Source organism: Fulmarus glacialis, unplaced genomic scaffold (assembly GCF_000690835.1).
Source record: "Fulmarus glacialis isolate BGI_N327 unplaced genomic scaffold, ASM69083v1 scaffold46468, whole genome shotgun sequence".
In the NCBI taxonomy this organism is placed as follows: Eukaryota; Metazoa; Chordata; class Aves; order Procellariiformes; family Procellariidae; genus Fulmarus; species Fulmarus glacialis.
The window spans coordinates 4,081-17,598 of NW_009227198.1; the positions used below are offsets into that span (position 1 = coordinate 4,081).

Below are 13,518 nucleotides of genomic sequence, written 5' to 3' on the forward strand. Positions count from 1 at the left end.
CATTAGCATGAGCAGAAGTGGAAATTGTGAAATGTATATGAATCAGTGATTTATGTTTGACTGCCTTCTCTATGGTTGGACCTAAATTATCTATTAGAGCATGCTGCTGATCCATTTCAGAGCCTGCAGAAGTGATTTCTTTGCACAGAAATGAAAATGTGAGGATTGGAAGAAAAAAATGGGTGTAACTTCTATATATTTGACCCTACATAGCACTGAGGCTTGCAGCTGAAAAAGGCAACCAGAAAGTGCTCCGAAGTCTAATAGTGCAGATCCAGCATTATGTCTTCAGTGTGCAGGAACACTGTATTAGTATTATAATATGAAATGCATAGATACAAATGAAAACCAAAAGTACATCTTTTACAAAGTATTATTCTGAATCATTGTATATACATTATACACATTATACATGGATTTTATATGTCACATGTCTCCAAGTTTAAACACAACAGTTCAAGCAACGTCTTTGTGTTCTTGTGTTTTCAACTGTGAGTCATTCTTGCATCTGTATTATATTATTATTATGGATTAAAGAAGAAATTAGGTACGGGCTCTTGTTTAATAAAACTATACTAAATACAGTGCCTGTCCAATTTAGATTTTTCCAAAAGGCTGGGGCAGAGAGGGATTATTTAGAAATTTACCAGACCAAGGCTGAAGATTTGCCAAGTAAAATAGCTGTATAACAAAGGCTAGAGGGTATCTTGAGAATACTCTTTAGATTTATAATAGTTACATGATGTGCTTATGTTTCTTTTTAAAGGAGAAACAATTATACAAATCAAACAATTTGTTCTTTTTAGTCCCATGGTGCTTGTATTGCAAATAAGGACGGGTGCTGGAAGTGGAAAATATTCTGTGTTTGACTTTTTTTTAAAAAAAATTCCTTTTCAAAATGAAGGTTATACAACTTGTATAATTTTGAAAAATAGAGATGAAGAGTTAGAGTTGAAGACATTTGGTCCCTGAGTAAATATCTGGAAAACAACTAAAATCTATACAATTTTTCCCACAGCCACCTTTCCCCATCACTATCAACAGACACATTTTTGAGTTGTAGGCACAAGCCACCACCAGTAAAGCATAATCCTTAAATTCACTCATCATCATTCCAGTTCAGGCCAGGGCTTTAATTAAAGGGCTCCTCCTGTTATATACCATTGAAATAAATGTAAACCTGTCCGCCTTTCTTTTGGTTATGGACCTGCTTATGCTCTATGTCTTGTACATCAAAAAGTTTTCAGTCAGTGTAGAAACCCTGTAACAAAGATGGATTATCATGATACATAATCCTTTCATAACAAAGTGGGACATTTAGTTGGTCTGTTGTTTGCAAGAAGTGGCTGACTCCCCGTTTCCTTGAGTTTCTGTCCACTTTGAGGTGCCAGTAATGCTGGAGCAGAGAGGTGATGAGCAGCTCCTTTCAGCTGATGAAAGTTGTTAATATAGCTGGCAATCAGTAGAGTGATCTCAAGAATCTATAACAGGAACATACAAAACTCTCTGAAAAATACAGTGATGTGTTTTGACTGCTGAAAAAATAGCTAACTTTTTAGCAAGTGACAATCACCATCAACTGGAAAAGTACTTGTACTTTATCAAACAAATTAATGATGGGGAGAGAGGAGATGCCTAATAGAACTTTTTTCTATTGCTCCTTGCCAATAATGTAATGTTATTGCCATCAGTATGCTGGATACTTTGTCTTCCACAGTCTTCAATGATTCAAACAGATGGTTTCTTTCACTTTGAGAGAGATTTTGAAGTCCAAAAGATGATGTTTTCAGAAAAAACTTTCATGCTGTGTTCCCTCAATTTTGCTAGAAAGTATCTAGCGCTCAGAGAACTAAAGGCGCAGGGTAGATAAAAGGAATAAAGACTTTTGGGAGCTTTTTACCGTATTTTCTCTGTGCAATCCACACAACCTTGCCTATAAGGGCACAATCTGAGGGAAACTTGAACAGATGTATTTTACTATGTGTATTTGTATGAGGAGGCATCTTTTGACCCGTTTATATGTGGAATTTTGTATACTGTTTCATAAATTGTTCTGACTAACAGCAAAAGACTTCGAAATCTTTGCTTTTTAAAAAAATGTAGTCAATCTTACCAGTGAAGGAGAGAATCTGGATTTAAAAAGCATGAACAGTTTCTTTACCAAAGGTAAAAATATCCTAGGATTTTAAAGAAGTGACTGATCTTTCAGATCTTGTGTTCTACAATTCCACTGTAGAACACAAATGTACCTTCTTAAAAATTATCTCTGGTGCTGATCAAGCCAACAGACTAGTTTTTAGGTACTGAATATACTTCCTGTCCTTAACAGCCTTCTTTGTCCTTCTATGAAAAATTTGGAATGTTATAGACAGGGACATGAAAAGAATAGGAACACATCAGCATTGTCACTGTTAGCTCTTATATTACTAATTGTTTCACTCTCTAAAACCATCTGGCAAAAGTCAATAATCTGAGAATGCTAGGAATAAAGAAGGTGTTTCATCTTTCACATCTGTTAAGGATTACCCACTAGAAAAAGTAGAAAAGTAGCAGACGGTGGGAAACTATTTCAGGTAATATACCAACCTTTGGTTTTGTCATGGCAAAAAGGTGTTTTTCAGTTGATTTGTCCTTTGTCTGAGCATTGTTAACAACCAACATAAAATCATCTTGATAGCCTCCGAAAGTCATCAGACTCTTATATGTATATGTAACTGTTAATCGCTTAAAAAAGAAAACCAGAAAAACAGAACGCAAAGCTATAAGCAGGACAATGCAGGAAAAGCAGATTATGACAAATACTTCTTTCAAAAATATAGTTACATGTGTATTTTTCAAAATGTTGTTAGCCTCTTATGAATCTTGAAATTAATTGTAGATTTTGGGATAGCTTCATTCAGACCTTCGCTATGAGGAATCTCCATTGCAGGAAACTCTTCTAAGTTTGACCTCTGTTTCTATTCCAAATTGATTAGATCAAAGATATTATAAGCAGGTTTCAACTCAAGTGTGTAATTCAATTTACACAAGTCTTGACTGATTTTGGGAGAAGTTAATCTCAGGAATTCCACTGGAAATCAAAGCAGTGTCTAAATAAATTAAATGGCAGAGTACAAGACATCTAAAGGAATTTAACCACAGGACTTCTTTTTGTGCAGTGATGTAGTTTACATACACACAAATGAAATTAAATTCTGTTCCCTTTTTTTCACATCTCTGATGAAACTTAAATGCTCTTCAAGGCTCCTCTGCTTTCCATGCCTCGTCTCTTACTGTTCAATGTTCAACACCACACTAGTGGCCTTTGAGTCTATGATTAGCATTTAATTTATCATTACGACTCATTAATGTGCTGCAGATGTCCACATTTAAAATTCATCGGGAGATAATATCTGTACAATAACTGACTTAACGTCCTTCAGTTACTAAACCTCTTTTTGCCCTTATTTTGAAATTATGTTTTCTCTAACTACCCCTTGCAACATCATTTCTGATACCCTTGATCCTTCCTACAGAAAATCAGAATATTCCCTGGAAACTGAGCATTTCTTGAATGGCAAGTAAGGCCTGCTGATACTGTAAACTGGCAGTGCTCTGCAGAAATGCCATAGCTAGCTCTATGAGTAGATAACGTTCATAGAGCTTTCTCCAGTCTGATGCAAGCTCATTTTGCTTGTTCTCTGAACAGAGCTGCTGTTTGCTTTCCTCATGTTCTTTGTTTTATTATTTAACTACAAAGAAACGTAATGAAAAGGCCCATATCAGTACAATTATAAAGTTGAGATTTTAGTTTTCTGATATTCAATATTAGCACTTGCTAATAGCACCATGCCATTCTGTTTTTTTGCAGGATATAAATTAAAGCAGGGATCTTCTCAGGCACTGCTTTTTTACACTGATTGCCATGAGTTGTTTTCTGTGAAAATTTTTATTGCAAATCAAAGAAAAATCAGAGCCTAAATTGCATAATTAAATAACACTGGGTTATATTACCTACTATTAAACAAAAATAATACAATGAAATAACAATCTTTTAAAGTAACTAATTTTTGCAGAGTGTATGTATTATGAATAATAATGGAAAATGAAGTCTCCAGGAAAAGAAAATTAATGTTATTGTAAGAACTGTAACTATGGATCTCCTGACATCTGAATGATTAAAACATTAACATTTCATTAAAAGATAAAAAACCTGTATCTGATAAACAAAAATAAATTCTGTGCAAAGAATTCATTACTTATTTCTATTATTAGTGCTACTATAATGATGATAACATTAAAGCGTTTTGAAAGGAATTAATGTTTGCTTTAAGAGAAAGACTAGATAACTTAGCATGGAAGGCTAATGCCATCTTTTATGTAGTATGGTGGTGAATCTCTCCATATACTCAGTATTAAAATCTACTTCGACCAAAATTAAAGAAGAAATTTCACTTACCATAGAGCTGTAATCTAGGATGCTTATGCCATCTTCATGTACAGCAAACCATATGAAGGGTTTCTCAACTGAGGATGTTGCTAGAGGCTACAAAGAGAAATGTTCTTTAATTACTACTTCAAAATGAGGCAATATTAACTCTCAGCTATTACAGAGCTCTCTCCATCCACAGATCTTACTGAGATTTACTCTGGGAGGGAACTGATGTAAAGGAACTGAAGTAGCTGCCCAAAGCCATGTAGGCGGCCAGGGGCAGAACTATGAACTCAACCTAATACTCTTGAAGCCTCCCCCGGTGCTTAGTCCAATAAAATGCATGGTCTCATTAATAAAGTAAAAAAGAAGTCAGGTGTTTTAAAGTTTGGTCATATGTCTACATATGCAAAGAACAGAGTGGTGATAAGCAATTATATATATATACTGGGATTACCTAATAAAACATAAGGGGTGACGTGACAGTTCTGTTTAACATAGTCGTTATTTGAATCAAGAGAATTAAGATACTAGTGGTTTAGGAGAAATTGAGAGAGGCCAGCACAGAAGGGACTGCTCTAAATAGCCCTAACAACATTTAGCGTTTCTGCAAGGTTCAGCTTCCATAGCCAGTTAATGATGCCTTTTCAATATTCTACTAGTTATCAGGTAAAAAAAGTCTGAAACAAAAAGGCTATCTCAAACTAAGATACAAGAAAATGAAAAGATACCACCTAGATTAATAATGTAAAACAAGAAATAAGTGTATTGGAATGTTACTATTATGGTATACTTAGTACTATGGCTATTACATTTCAGCAGTATATGGCTTAAACAAGTTAGTAATTTGACAAGAGATTCAATCAGCACATGTATAACACTCCCATTTTCAACAAAAAGGTATTACCATTTGCAAATTATATTTAAAAAAAAAACTCAACTCAGTAAAGTTTCTTACTTTTGCTGCAAACAATTTAGCACCAAAGAAAGACCATTTTCTGGCTACAGTGAGATAAATGCGCACACAGTCTGCAGCACTGTGCCCCCGGAGAGCCATCCATCTTGTAGACAATCGCTGACAAAGCTGTCTGTTGAAATGAAATATGTAATTTAGTTATTGAAAGGAATTTAAATGCTTACCCATAGCGAGTTTAATGAGCAAAAAAAAATCCATTTGTTAAAATGATAATTAAAGTTAATACAACAACTATCACTTATACAGTATTAAATAAATCCAAAATGTCATTTAATATTTTTTTGCACATGAAAATTACGAAGTATCTTCTAATTTCTGCAACATTATGATTAAATATTGATGTAGCAGTTGCAGCATAAAGGGAAAAAGTCTATTACATCTTTTAATGTGTCTCTACAGATGATCAATCTACCTTTATCAGTACTCAACAGCTATGCCAGTTGTCATTCCAAAAATCCATCCAGCTTAGCACGTATCTTTACCAGTGGCTACTAGTAGATGTGGAAGATACAGCTTAACACTACTCTTTCTTAGTGTATCTGGGCGCTGCTACCAAAAAGGGTGCTTCTGATGCATGATGCATTCACACTGGCTTTTTTCTTTTGTGGCCCCATGGTGAGTTGGTTCAATAAAATGATCCTATGGAAAACTAATCCTCCAAAAAAAAAAAAACCCAGAATACCTTTCTAGCACATTGACTTGCAGGAAGGACTCGCCTGGCAGCCACAAAATTATTAGATGCAGCCCAAGAAAAGGGAGGGGGAACATGTAGTAAAGGGAGATCTTTCTCTTGCAGCTTACTCTTACTGGAAGTTTATAAAGTCAAACTGTACCCTTAGCAAAAGAATACAAGAAAGAGGGCAGGTATAGAGTGATTCTTCCCCTGCCACAGAATTCCAGCTCTGGCAATTGGTCGTTTAGGGACTACTTGAACAGTTCAACAGGTGTTTGACTTAATCCTCCATGAGTTAGTCTAATCTAGGACCTCTTACATTTTGTTCTTTGAAATTAGTTGCGTAACTTTCCATTTGTTGTGTGTATACTTTTGAATGTGCCTATTATCTTCTGAGTATGTAATAATGTTACCTTGTGCATATGATAATGCACATGAAATTAAATTTTCTCAACCCTGTAGTGAAGAATGAGGAAAACATTTCTATGATGTTTATTTGACTTCAAAATTGCTATATCATTGGATTATTTATCACACTGTCCTGCTCTTCTTTATGTTAATAGGTTTTGTAACACTATGTAGTAACTTGTACCGCTTTTGCCGGAATGCGTGCTTAATGATGGTCCTGTTTAGATTAGAAATACACCGAGGGAATGGGTTCTTCAATTTAGCAAGAATACTCATATTTACCCAAACACAGGTTTAGGCAAATATGGCATAACAATAAGTTGTACCTAATGACAATTTTAAACCTCCTCATTTCACTCCTAGATTTTTAGAGAATATGAATTGCAAAATACATCTCACCTTAATTGTTCCTCTGAACAACCATGCCTGTATCTCTTAGGGTAGAATCTCTCCAAAACTTGTTTTAACGTTTGATTGGACTTGGACTGGGAAGTGACTTGCCCTGCTGGAGTTGAGAAAGGCCGTTCAAAATCTCCAATCTCTACCTAAGGGAAAGACCACGAAGAAGAGAATTTTTTGTTACTCCAGAGTAATTTTATAGCTGGGTATTTGAGCTGTCTTTTCCTCTGTCTTACCAAGTATAAAATGAAAAACAGTTTGTCAATTAATGTATATTTTTCACTGATATAAAAGTCATGCAAGTAATTTTATTTTTCTTACTTTATATTTACCATGGAAAAAAGATAAATATCAAGTATAAATTGTACAAATATAATACTTACTAGTTCTGCTCTGAGATTGCTAGATCTCCAGCTGAACACAAACCAGTTCAAATTTATTACATAACACCATCAAATAACTTTCTCAATAACCTTCCCTTGAGCCTTTCATTTTTTAAAAATAAAACAGATCTTATCAAGACCATGTCAAGTAAAGGAGTCTTAGGCTTTCATTAAACAGCTGTTACTTTGGTGTATTAACTTGCAGGAATCACGTAAGGAATAGTGAATGAAGAAATGGTACATGATTACATGATATTTCATCAAAGAAGGACTGACTGTGTAGGAGGTAAAGCACATTTTATCCATACTGGTGCCAACAGCAGCATACGCTGTAAAGCATTTCCACTAAAGTACAGAGTTAGCCTTACACACAGATTCCAGCCCTATCACATGTAAAAGGTGGAGGTCACTTGACTGTTAAGCAATCCTGGACCAGTTTCTTTATTCAAGTTTTTCACCTGTAAAACTGCTGTGTGAGTCATTAATGCACAAGGATTACCTGAGCTAATAGAGCTGTCAATTCCATCGCTAGTTCTTTGTTTATGGGGAAGAGTCCATTGACTATTTGATCATTTGTCTGATATACTAGCAGCAGCTTCTCTCTGTCTGTCTCCCCATGGACTTGAACCGAAAAATAAAGCCTACAGAAAAGACAGAAAGTTATTAAATAAAGAAGATAGAGAAATGCACTAGCCCTGAGGATTAGCAGTATCTGCTGTGAATGTGACTTGTTTACGTCAGCGTCAAAACACATTGGAAGAGCAACACTTGTACTTGAACCAGTAAGCAAATAATTAATTTCAGTCTTCTGAGTTCAGTGTTGCTTTTTTTTTTTTTTTGGCAGACCTGCTCACCTCTTAAGAACAAGAAAAAATTAACTATAGGGGTTTTTTTTTAATTCTGCAGTTATACCTATTTACTATTTTTGTTGCAAGCTTTGAGTCAGCCAGTATTTTTCAGATGAAGAAACTCTGCATAAATTAAAAACAAATCTTGGGTCAAGGCAGAGATGTTAATACTTGCTATACAAACCTATTTTTGTAAGTAAGGCGGACAGTCCTTGTGCCTTCACATTTCCCAGGGTGTTGTTCTTTGGAGGCTTGCTCCCATTTTGAAATAATGTCACAGATCTAGAAGGAAAGCAATACAAAACTGACTTTGCCATGTATTCCTCTTTGAAAACACCTTTGAATGGAAATTGTCTACTTTTACCTATTATGTATCAGAAACATACATACCTTGAATTTTTAAACTTACTGAAAGATAACTTAACTTGCATTTCTTAGTTGAAGTATTTAATAATTAACATTTTTGTTGTTTGTTTATCCTGCAATACACACACACTACCTTTGGAAACAAGCCATAACATGCTTATTCGGAAAGGCCAGGTACTTGATTTAGCAGCAGCCAATGAATGTGTAATTACAGAGAGTGAGTTGTTACGTAATTAATCAAATGCCTTTAATCTCTGCCTTCTGTTTCTGCTGCATGCTGGAGTTTTTCAGGTCCTTTCTATAACTGCTATAAAGTTTGTATGAAGTTGCAGCAAGAGTGGTTCACAACAAGCGCTGTAGGTGGGTAGGTGGGCAGATGGGGAGGAGGTGGAATGGACGTCCTGGGTGCTCTGCTGGGCTTCATGTCACCGTTCCTTCCTAAAAGAGCCTTCCTGGAAGCAGTAACGTGACCAGTTTCTGAAGTTGCATTTACCAAGAAAATAAGTACATTTTTTATACGTTTTGCTTTCCATATGGTAATTATTCTCGTAGGGGAAGAGAGCTGATCATGATGACTCTGCTTTTTGTTTATCACTAAGTCTGGTTGTACCGTACCTTGTAAGTCAAAGTGCAGCTGTGAACACTGGCCGAAGAGTGCAAAAAGAACCACTTGATAGAAGCACAAAAAATTCATTTTTCAGTAGTTGCTAAAAAGTTGCTTGGAAAAAATCTAATATTTTATTAAAGTATAGATTATATTGCATTTTGCCAATTTTTACTGCAAAGAATTTAATTCTAGCAATAGAGGGAACTAAAATTCAGAATTCAGAACAATGATAAGCCAAACACTGGAAATTTCCTAAACTGAACCCTAATTATTCTATATTTAGATAAGGAACCCCTTCTTTTTTTTCTTCCCCAGGATCTCCACCCCAGTATGAATGACTTTTTGGACCTCAAATGGTCATTTTTTGGAGCTATACAAGAAATGTTAACTGAAATCTCTAAATGTATCTTGAACTCCAATTGCTTTTTAGTTTTAAAGGACTGTGATTAGTAATACCTTACTGTTTCTTTTTTAGCCCAGCTGCTACTTCTATGAATGAATAATATCTGTCTCCTAGACAAAGCTTTTAAATATGTTAATATTTATGTGAATATTTTTTAAATATTCATTCACTGAATGAATTTCAGCAATTGAAAAAGCGATGTGTTTAATTTAATTTTTTTAATCTTCCCTTTTACGTTATGAGGAAAAAACCCTAAAGACAGTTTTCAGCCTGAAAAATGTTTTCCTTTTACATTGTCTGAAGAGAGCTCCGTAAAACGAAGATATTTGTTGTTTTATATGCAGAGCTCATTAAAGGTTTTTGTTTACCTTGATGTTTCCTTGAAGACAGTGCTCAATATCCTTGCCAGAGGGATCATCAGAAAACAGTGCAAATCCTGACTGAGCTGGTTTCCTCATTCCTGTATCCTGGTTCAGGGTGTTCAGAAATTCCTCCACTGTGGTAGAGGCATCAAACCCAACAACCTAAAAAAGCAGCCAAAGTGTATTTTGCTATCAAACTTACTAATAAAACCCACCCCCTTGCCCTCCCCAGCCCCCCAAAAAAACTAAGATATTGAAAGATAATATCTCTAGAATAACAGTGGCAATGTAAGATCCATTCCATCACCTGCGAATAACTTACTGTCATTGGAAATAAAAAAATTCTGTAAAGGGTTTGGAAAAGATTCAAGATCTCCACATGGGAAGTCAATTTAGTGGAGTTTTTCTCCATCCAAAAATTGATGAACTTTCCAGCAGATTATACCTTACTGCCTTTTGTTTATGAAACCAAAGTTACTACCAAAAAACTTCCAAATGTAGTATTTTTGGTTTTCTTTTCTTTGCACTTGCTACACTTGAATTTCTGTTACGGAATTTATATAACAGAAAGCAGTCTAGTAGCTGAGCTTTTTGTGACAAATACTACTTGAAAAATGAAGAAAACTGTAATTTCCTACACTTTTCAAGATGGTAGTGAAACAAATGAGATCAATTAATCATTTTTCATCATGTGCAACTTCAGAGGGGTATTTACTGGCAGATGTACATTGGCAGATCCAAAATATTTTACCAGTGTTGCTCTGTCAGTACTACATAGGCCAGTAATACGAATTTTTGTCTGTTGTTACTAGTAGTAAAGCATTTTAACACGAGATGGAAAATCGCTTTTGTATAGATACTAGTTGCTGATGTTCACCTTTACCTACTTGGAGGATGTTTTCCTGTATTTGATATGTTGAAGAAGGCCCCTTACTGTTTTTTGTAAAGAAATACCTTGAAAAAGGATCTTGGACTTCTATTTTGGGATTCTCAGTGGTTGGAATTAAAAAAAAAAATCTGTTGAATCTAGCTTTAGAGATGAATACAAGAGTTTTCAATACCACTATAATTGCTTATTTGCTGATCCCCCTGAAGTAACTTATTTATTTAATTACAATTTTCATAACCCTTAAGTTACATTTTTGAGCAATAAATAACTAATGAGCAGTCACTCTTCTTCAAATTTCAATTTTGAAACCTTTTAGGATGATTTAAATACATGTTGTTTTTTCTGTTTTACTGGGCAAGCAGTAAGCAATTAAGAAACAGAGGGGAAAAAAAGCAGAGGTGTTCTGTGACCTGAAATGAAGAGTTTATTCGATACCGTTTTGATTTCATATAAAAACTTGCTTTCTGTCTAGGAATGCTGTGAATTGTTAAAAAACTCTTTTCAGCCAGCTCTCACGGTTAGAAACACAAACCAGGATGTGAAGCAGTATGCATGGAAGCCCATAGAGAGTTTTCTACAGGCTTTGACGGATGAAGTCCCAAAAGAGTTAAGAATGAAGCTGTGTTTGTTCTGTAACAAATATGGTTATCCTTCATGACTGATAATGGGAGTTACAGCTGTGCTTCCAGGCCTTCAGTGAGATATTTAACTTTCAAGTCTGATGAAAGGAAGTGGAATTTAATACCTTTCCCTGTTCTTCAGTCTAATTCATTCATCTGGTGGTCAGGTTAAATAAGAACCAGAACTTTAGTATTTCCCATTCTTAAGAGGTTTTAGGATTTTTTCCTTCTTTTAAAGATTTTTCCCTAAACCTTTACTCTTTGTTGATCAAATCCGATTCAGTTACCTTGTGCTTGCCATTGCTAGCACTGACACAGGATGAAACTTGAACCACGTTTACCTTAACAATTACAGTTCTATTTCTGATATACTACTTCATGTATATGCTAATAGCAAGGGGTTGGGAAGTTAGATTTAGTGGTCTACCTGATATATGCCGTTCATGAAATGAACTGGAATACTGAAGGGCAGCGAATGGTGGTAGGGGTTTCTTAAAAGAGTGGAAAGGATTTCCATTCTGGAAGGTCTGGCTTCTCGGTCTCCGTTCTGCTGGGTACGCTCTACACATCGCTGACAATATATTGCATATTTCCCAAATTCAGTCCTGTGACAAAAAGAGAAATAAGGCAATTCTTGGGGACTGATTGAAAGGATAGTAAACCGTGAGTAAATCTCTCTGGGGGTGCCAAATGGGAGCAGCGCTCAGATTTCACTCTGCGAGATTTCCAACACATTTTTCCATGTGGAATTATAAAGAGAATTAGTCCACCGAGACCAACAGAATTGTGCCAAAGATGAACGCAGCTCAAAGTGTTTTGTGTAACTGCCATATTTTGGTTTTCATGGTTTTGCAACATACAGTCAGAGTTCCACTGCGGAGTATTTTTCAAAACAAAGGACAACTTTCCCAAGTGATGCCTAGAAGTAACGTGTACTACACTGTAGTAGCAGTGGAGCACAATTCTACTCAAATTTATTTTAAAATATATGTCAAAATATCTGAAATATTAAATGGAAGATTGGAAATAAGATACTTCAGAAAGACTAGTCGACTAGCTGGGTAATACTATGCAGGCACACCTGGAATCTGCATTCTTCTTTAAATGAAGTTTAAGAAGCCAAAGGAATGGGTGCTGGGGCAGAAAGAGTCCAACGCAGAGAGCCAAGAGCTGCAAGCCCTGGACAAAAGGAAGACATTCACTGTTTTAAACATCTTACAAAGTAGAACTTCCTGCTGCGGCTGCTGGCCAGCAGTGCAGCTTACTATGCCAAGTCGAGTAACAGACAACTGTAAATAGGAGTAAAAAACCCAAAACACAGAGAAAAAGCTGAGTAAATAAGCATGTCACCTCATCGGAAGGCCAAAATGCTTTCTTTCTATTTACTTGTGTACAGCAAGTTTCTTTCGGGGCTGGAAATGGGAAAGCAGATCAGTTTTTATAAAAAGCAGTTAATACACAGGAAAAAAAACCTAAGGCTGCAAGGCCAAGCACTATGAAATGAGGAGAAGCCTGTACAATTTTAATTCACTTCTCCTGTTATATATATTATGAAGCAATCCGTAAGACATTTTCCTCCTTACTATCTTACCAAGTAGATAGTAACAATTGAAAAAACAATTATTCAATATTTTGGTATATTTTCATTGCTCAATATGTATCCATAGGCTTCACTTAATACAGACTGCTCTCATGTACTCTGGATTTACACTTACTAATGTTGCAAGTACTTTTCTCACAATTGTATAAATACATCATACTGAAATTTAGAAAACGGGATTTCTGTATCTTGATTTATCTGACTTGCCTGGTATTAAATAGAAAATTGACAGCACAGGTAGAGATATTCCCTTTCATTAAATACCTGTACTTTGATGGAGGATAGCATTGGCTCTGTTTCAGGAAGACACTGCAGTAGAAGCAAGTGTGGGAGACTACAGCATGAATTTAGGACTTGAAAAAATTAGTGTGAGGCTACAAACATTTTACTGAACATGTTAACCCTTAAAAATCATGCCAGTGGATTATGATAGCAACAATTTATTTATCTGTATCAGAGGGAAGGCCTTGCCAGTGGTACAAAAGTACCAAAGAAATATTATGGTTAGTTTAAATTTCATCAGCCGTATGTAACTTCAGTGTGTGCTAATTGACATGAATGTGCTATGTTTGT

At 35.5% G+C, this 13,518-nt stretch overlaps 1 protein-coding gene across 1 annotated transcript in view; it reads right to left on the minus strand.

The window, feature by feature from the left end:
- Window positions 1-1,164: 1,164 nt before the first annotated feature.
- The window catches only part of PLEKHH2 (pleckstrin homology domain containing, family H (with MyTH4 domain) member 2), a 51,506-nt gene continuing 39,152 nt past the window's right edge, over window positions 1,165-13,518 (minus strand). Inside the window, exons 20-29 of the mRNA XM_009583064.1 lie at window positions 12,427-12,524; window positions 11,773-11,950; window positions 9,843-9,998; window positions 8,283-8,380; window positions 7,750-7,891; window positions 6,868-7,013; window positions 5,370-5,499; window positions 4,439-4,525; window positions 2,587-2,724; window positions 1,165-1,481 (exon numbers count right to left, since the gene is read on the minus strand). Coding sequence (XP_009581359.1) covers window positions 1,299-1,481; window positions 2,587-2,724; window positions 4,439-4,525; window positions 5,370-5,499; window positions 6,868-7,013; window positions 7,750-7,891; window positions 8,283-8,380; window positions 9,843-9,998; window positions 11,773-11,950; window positions 12,427-12,524 — 1,356 coding nt within the window. The 3' untranslated portion in view covers window positions 1,165-1,298. The remainder of the gene's footprint in view (window positions 1,482-2,586; window positions 2,725-4,438; window positions 4,526-5,369; window positions 5,500-6,867; window positions 7,014-7,749; window positions 7,892-8,282; window positions 8,381-9,842; window positions 9,999-11,772; window positions 11,951-12,426; window positions 12,525-13,518) is intronic.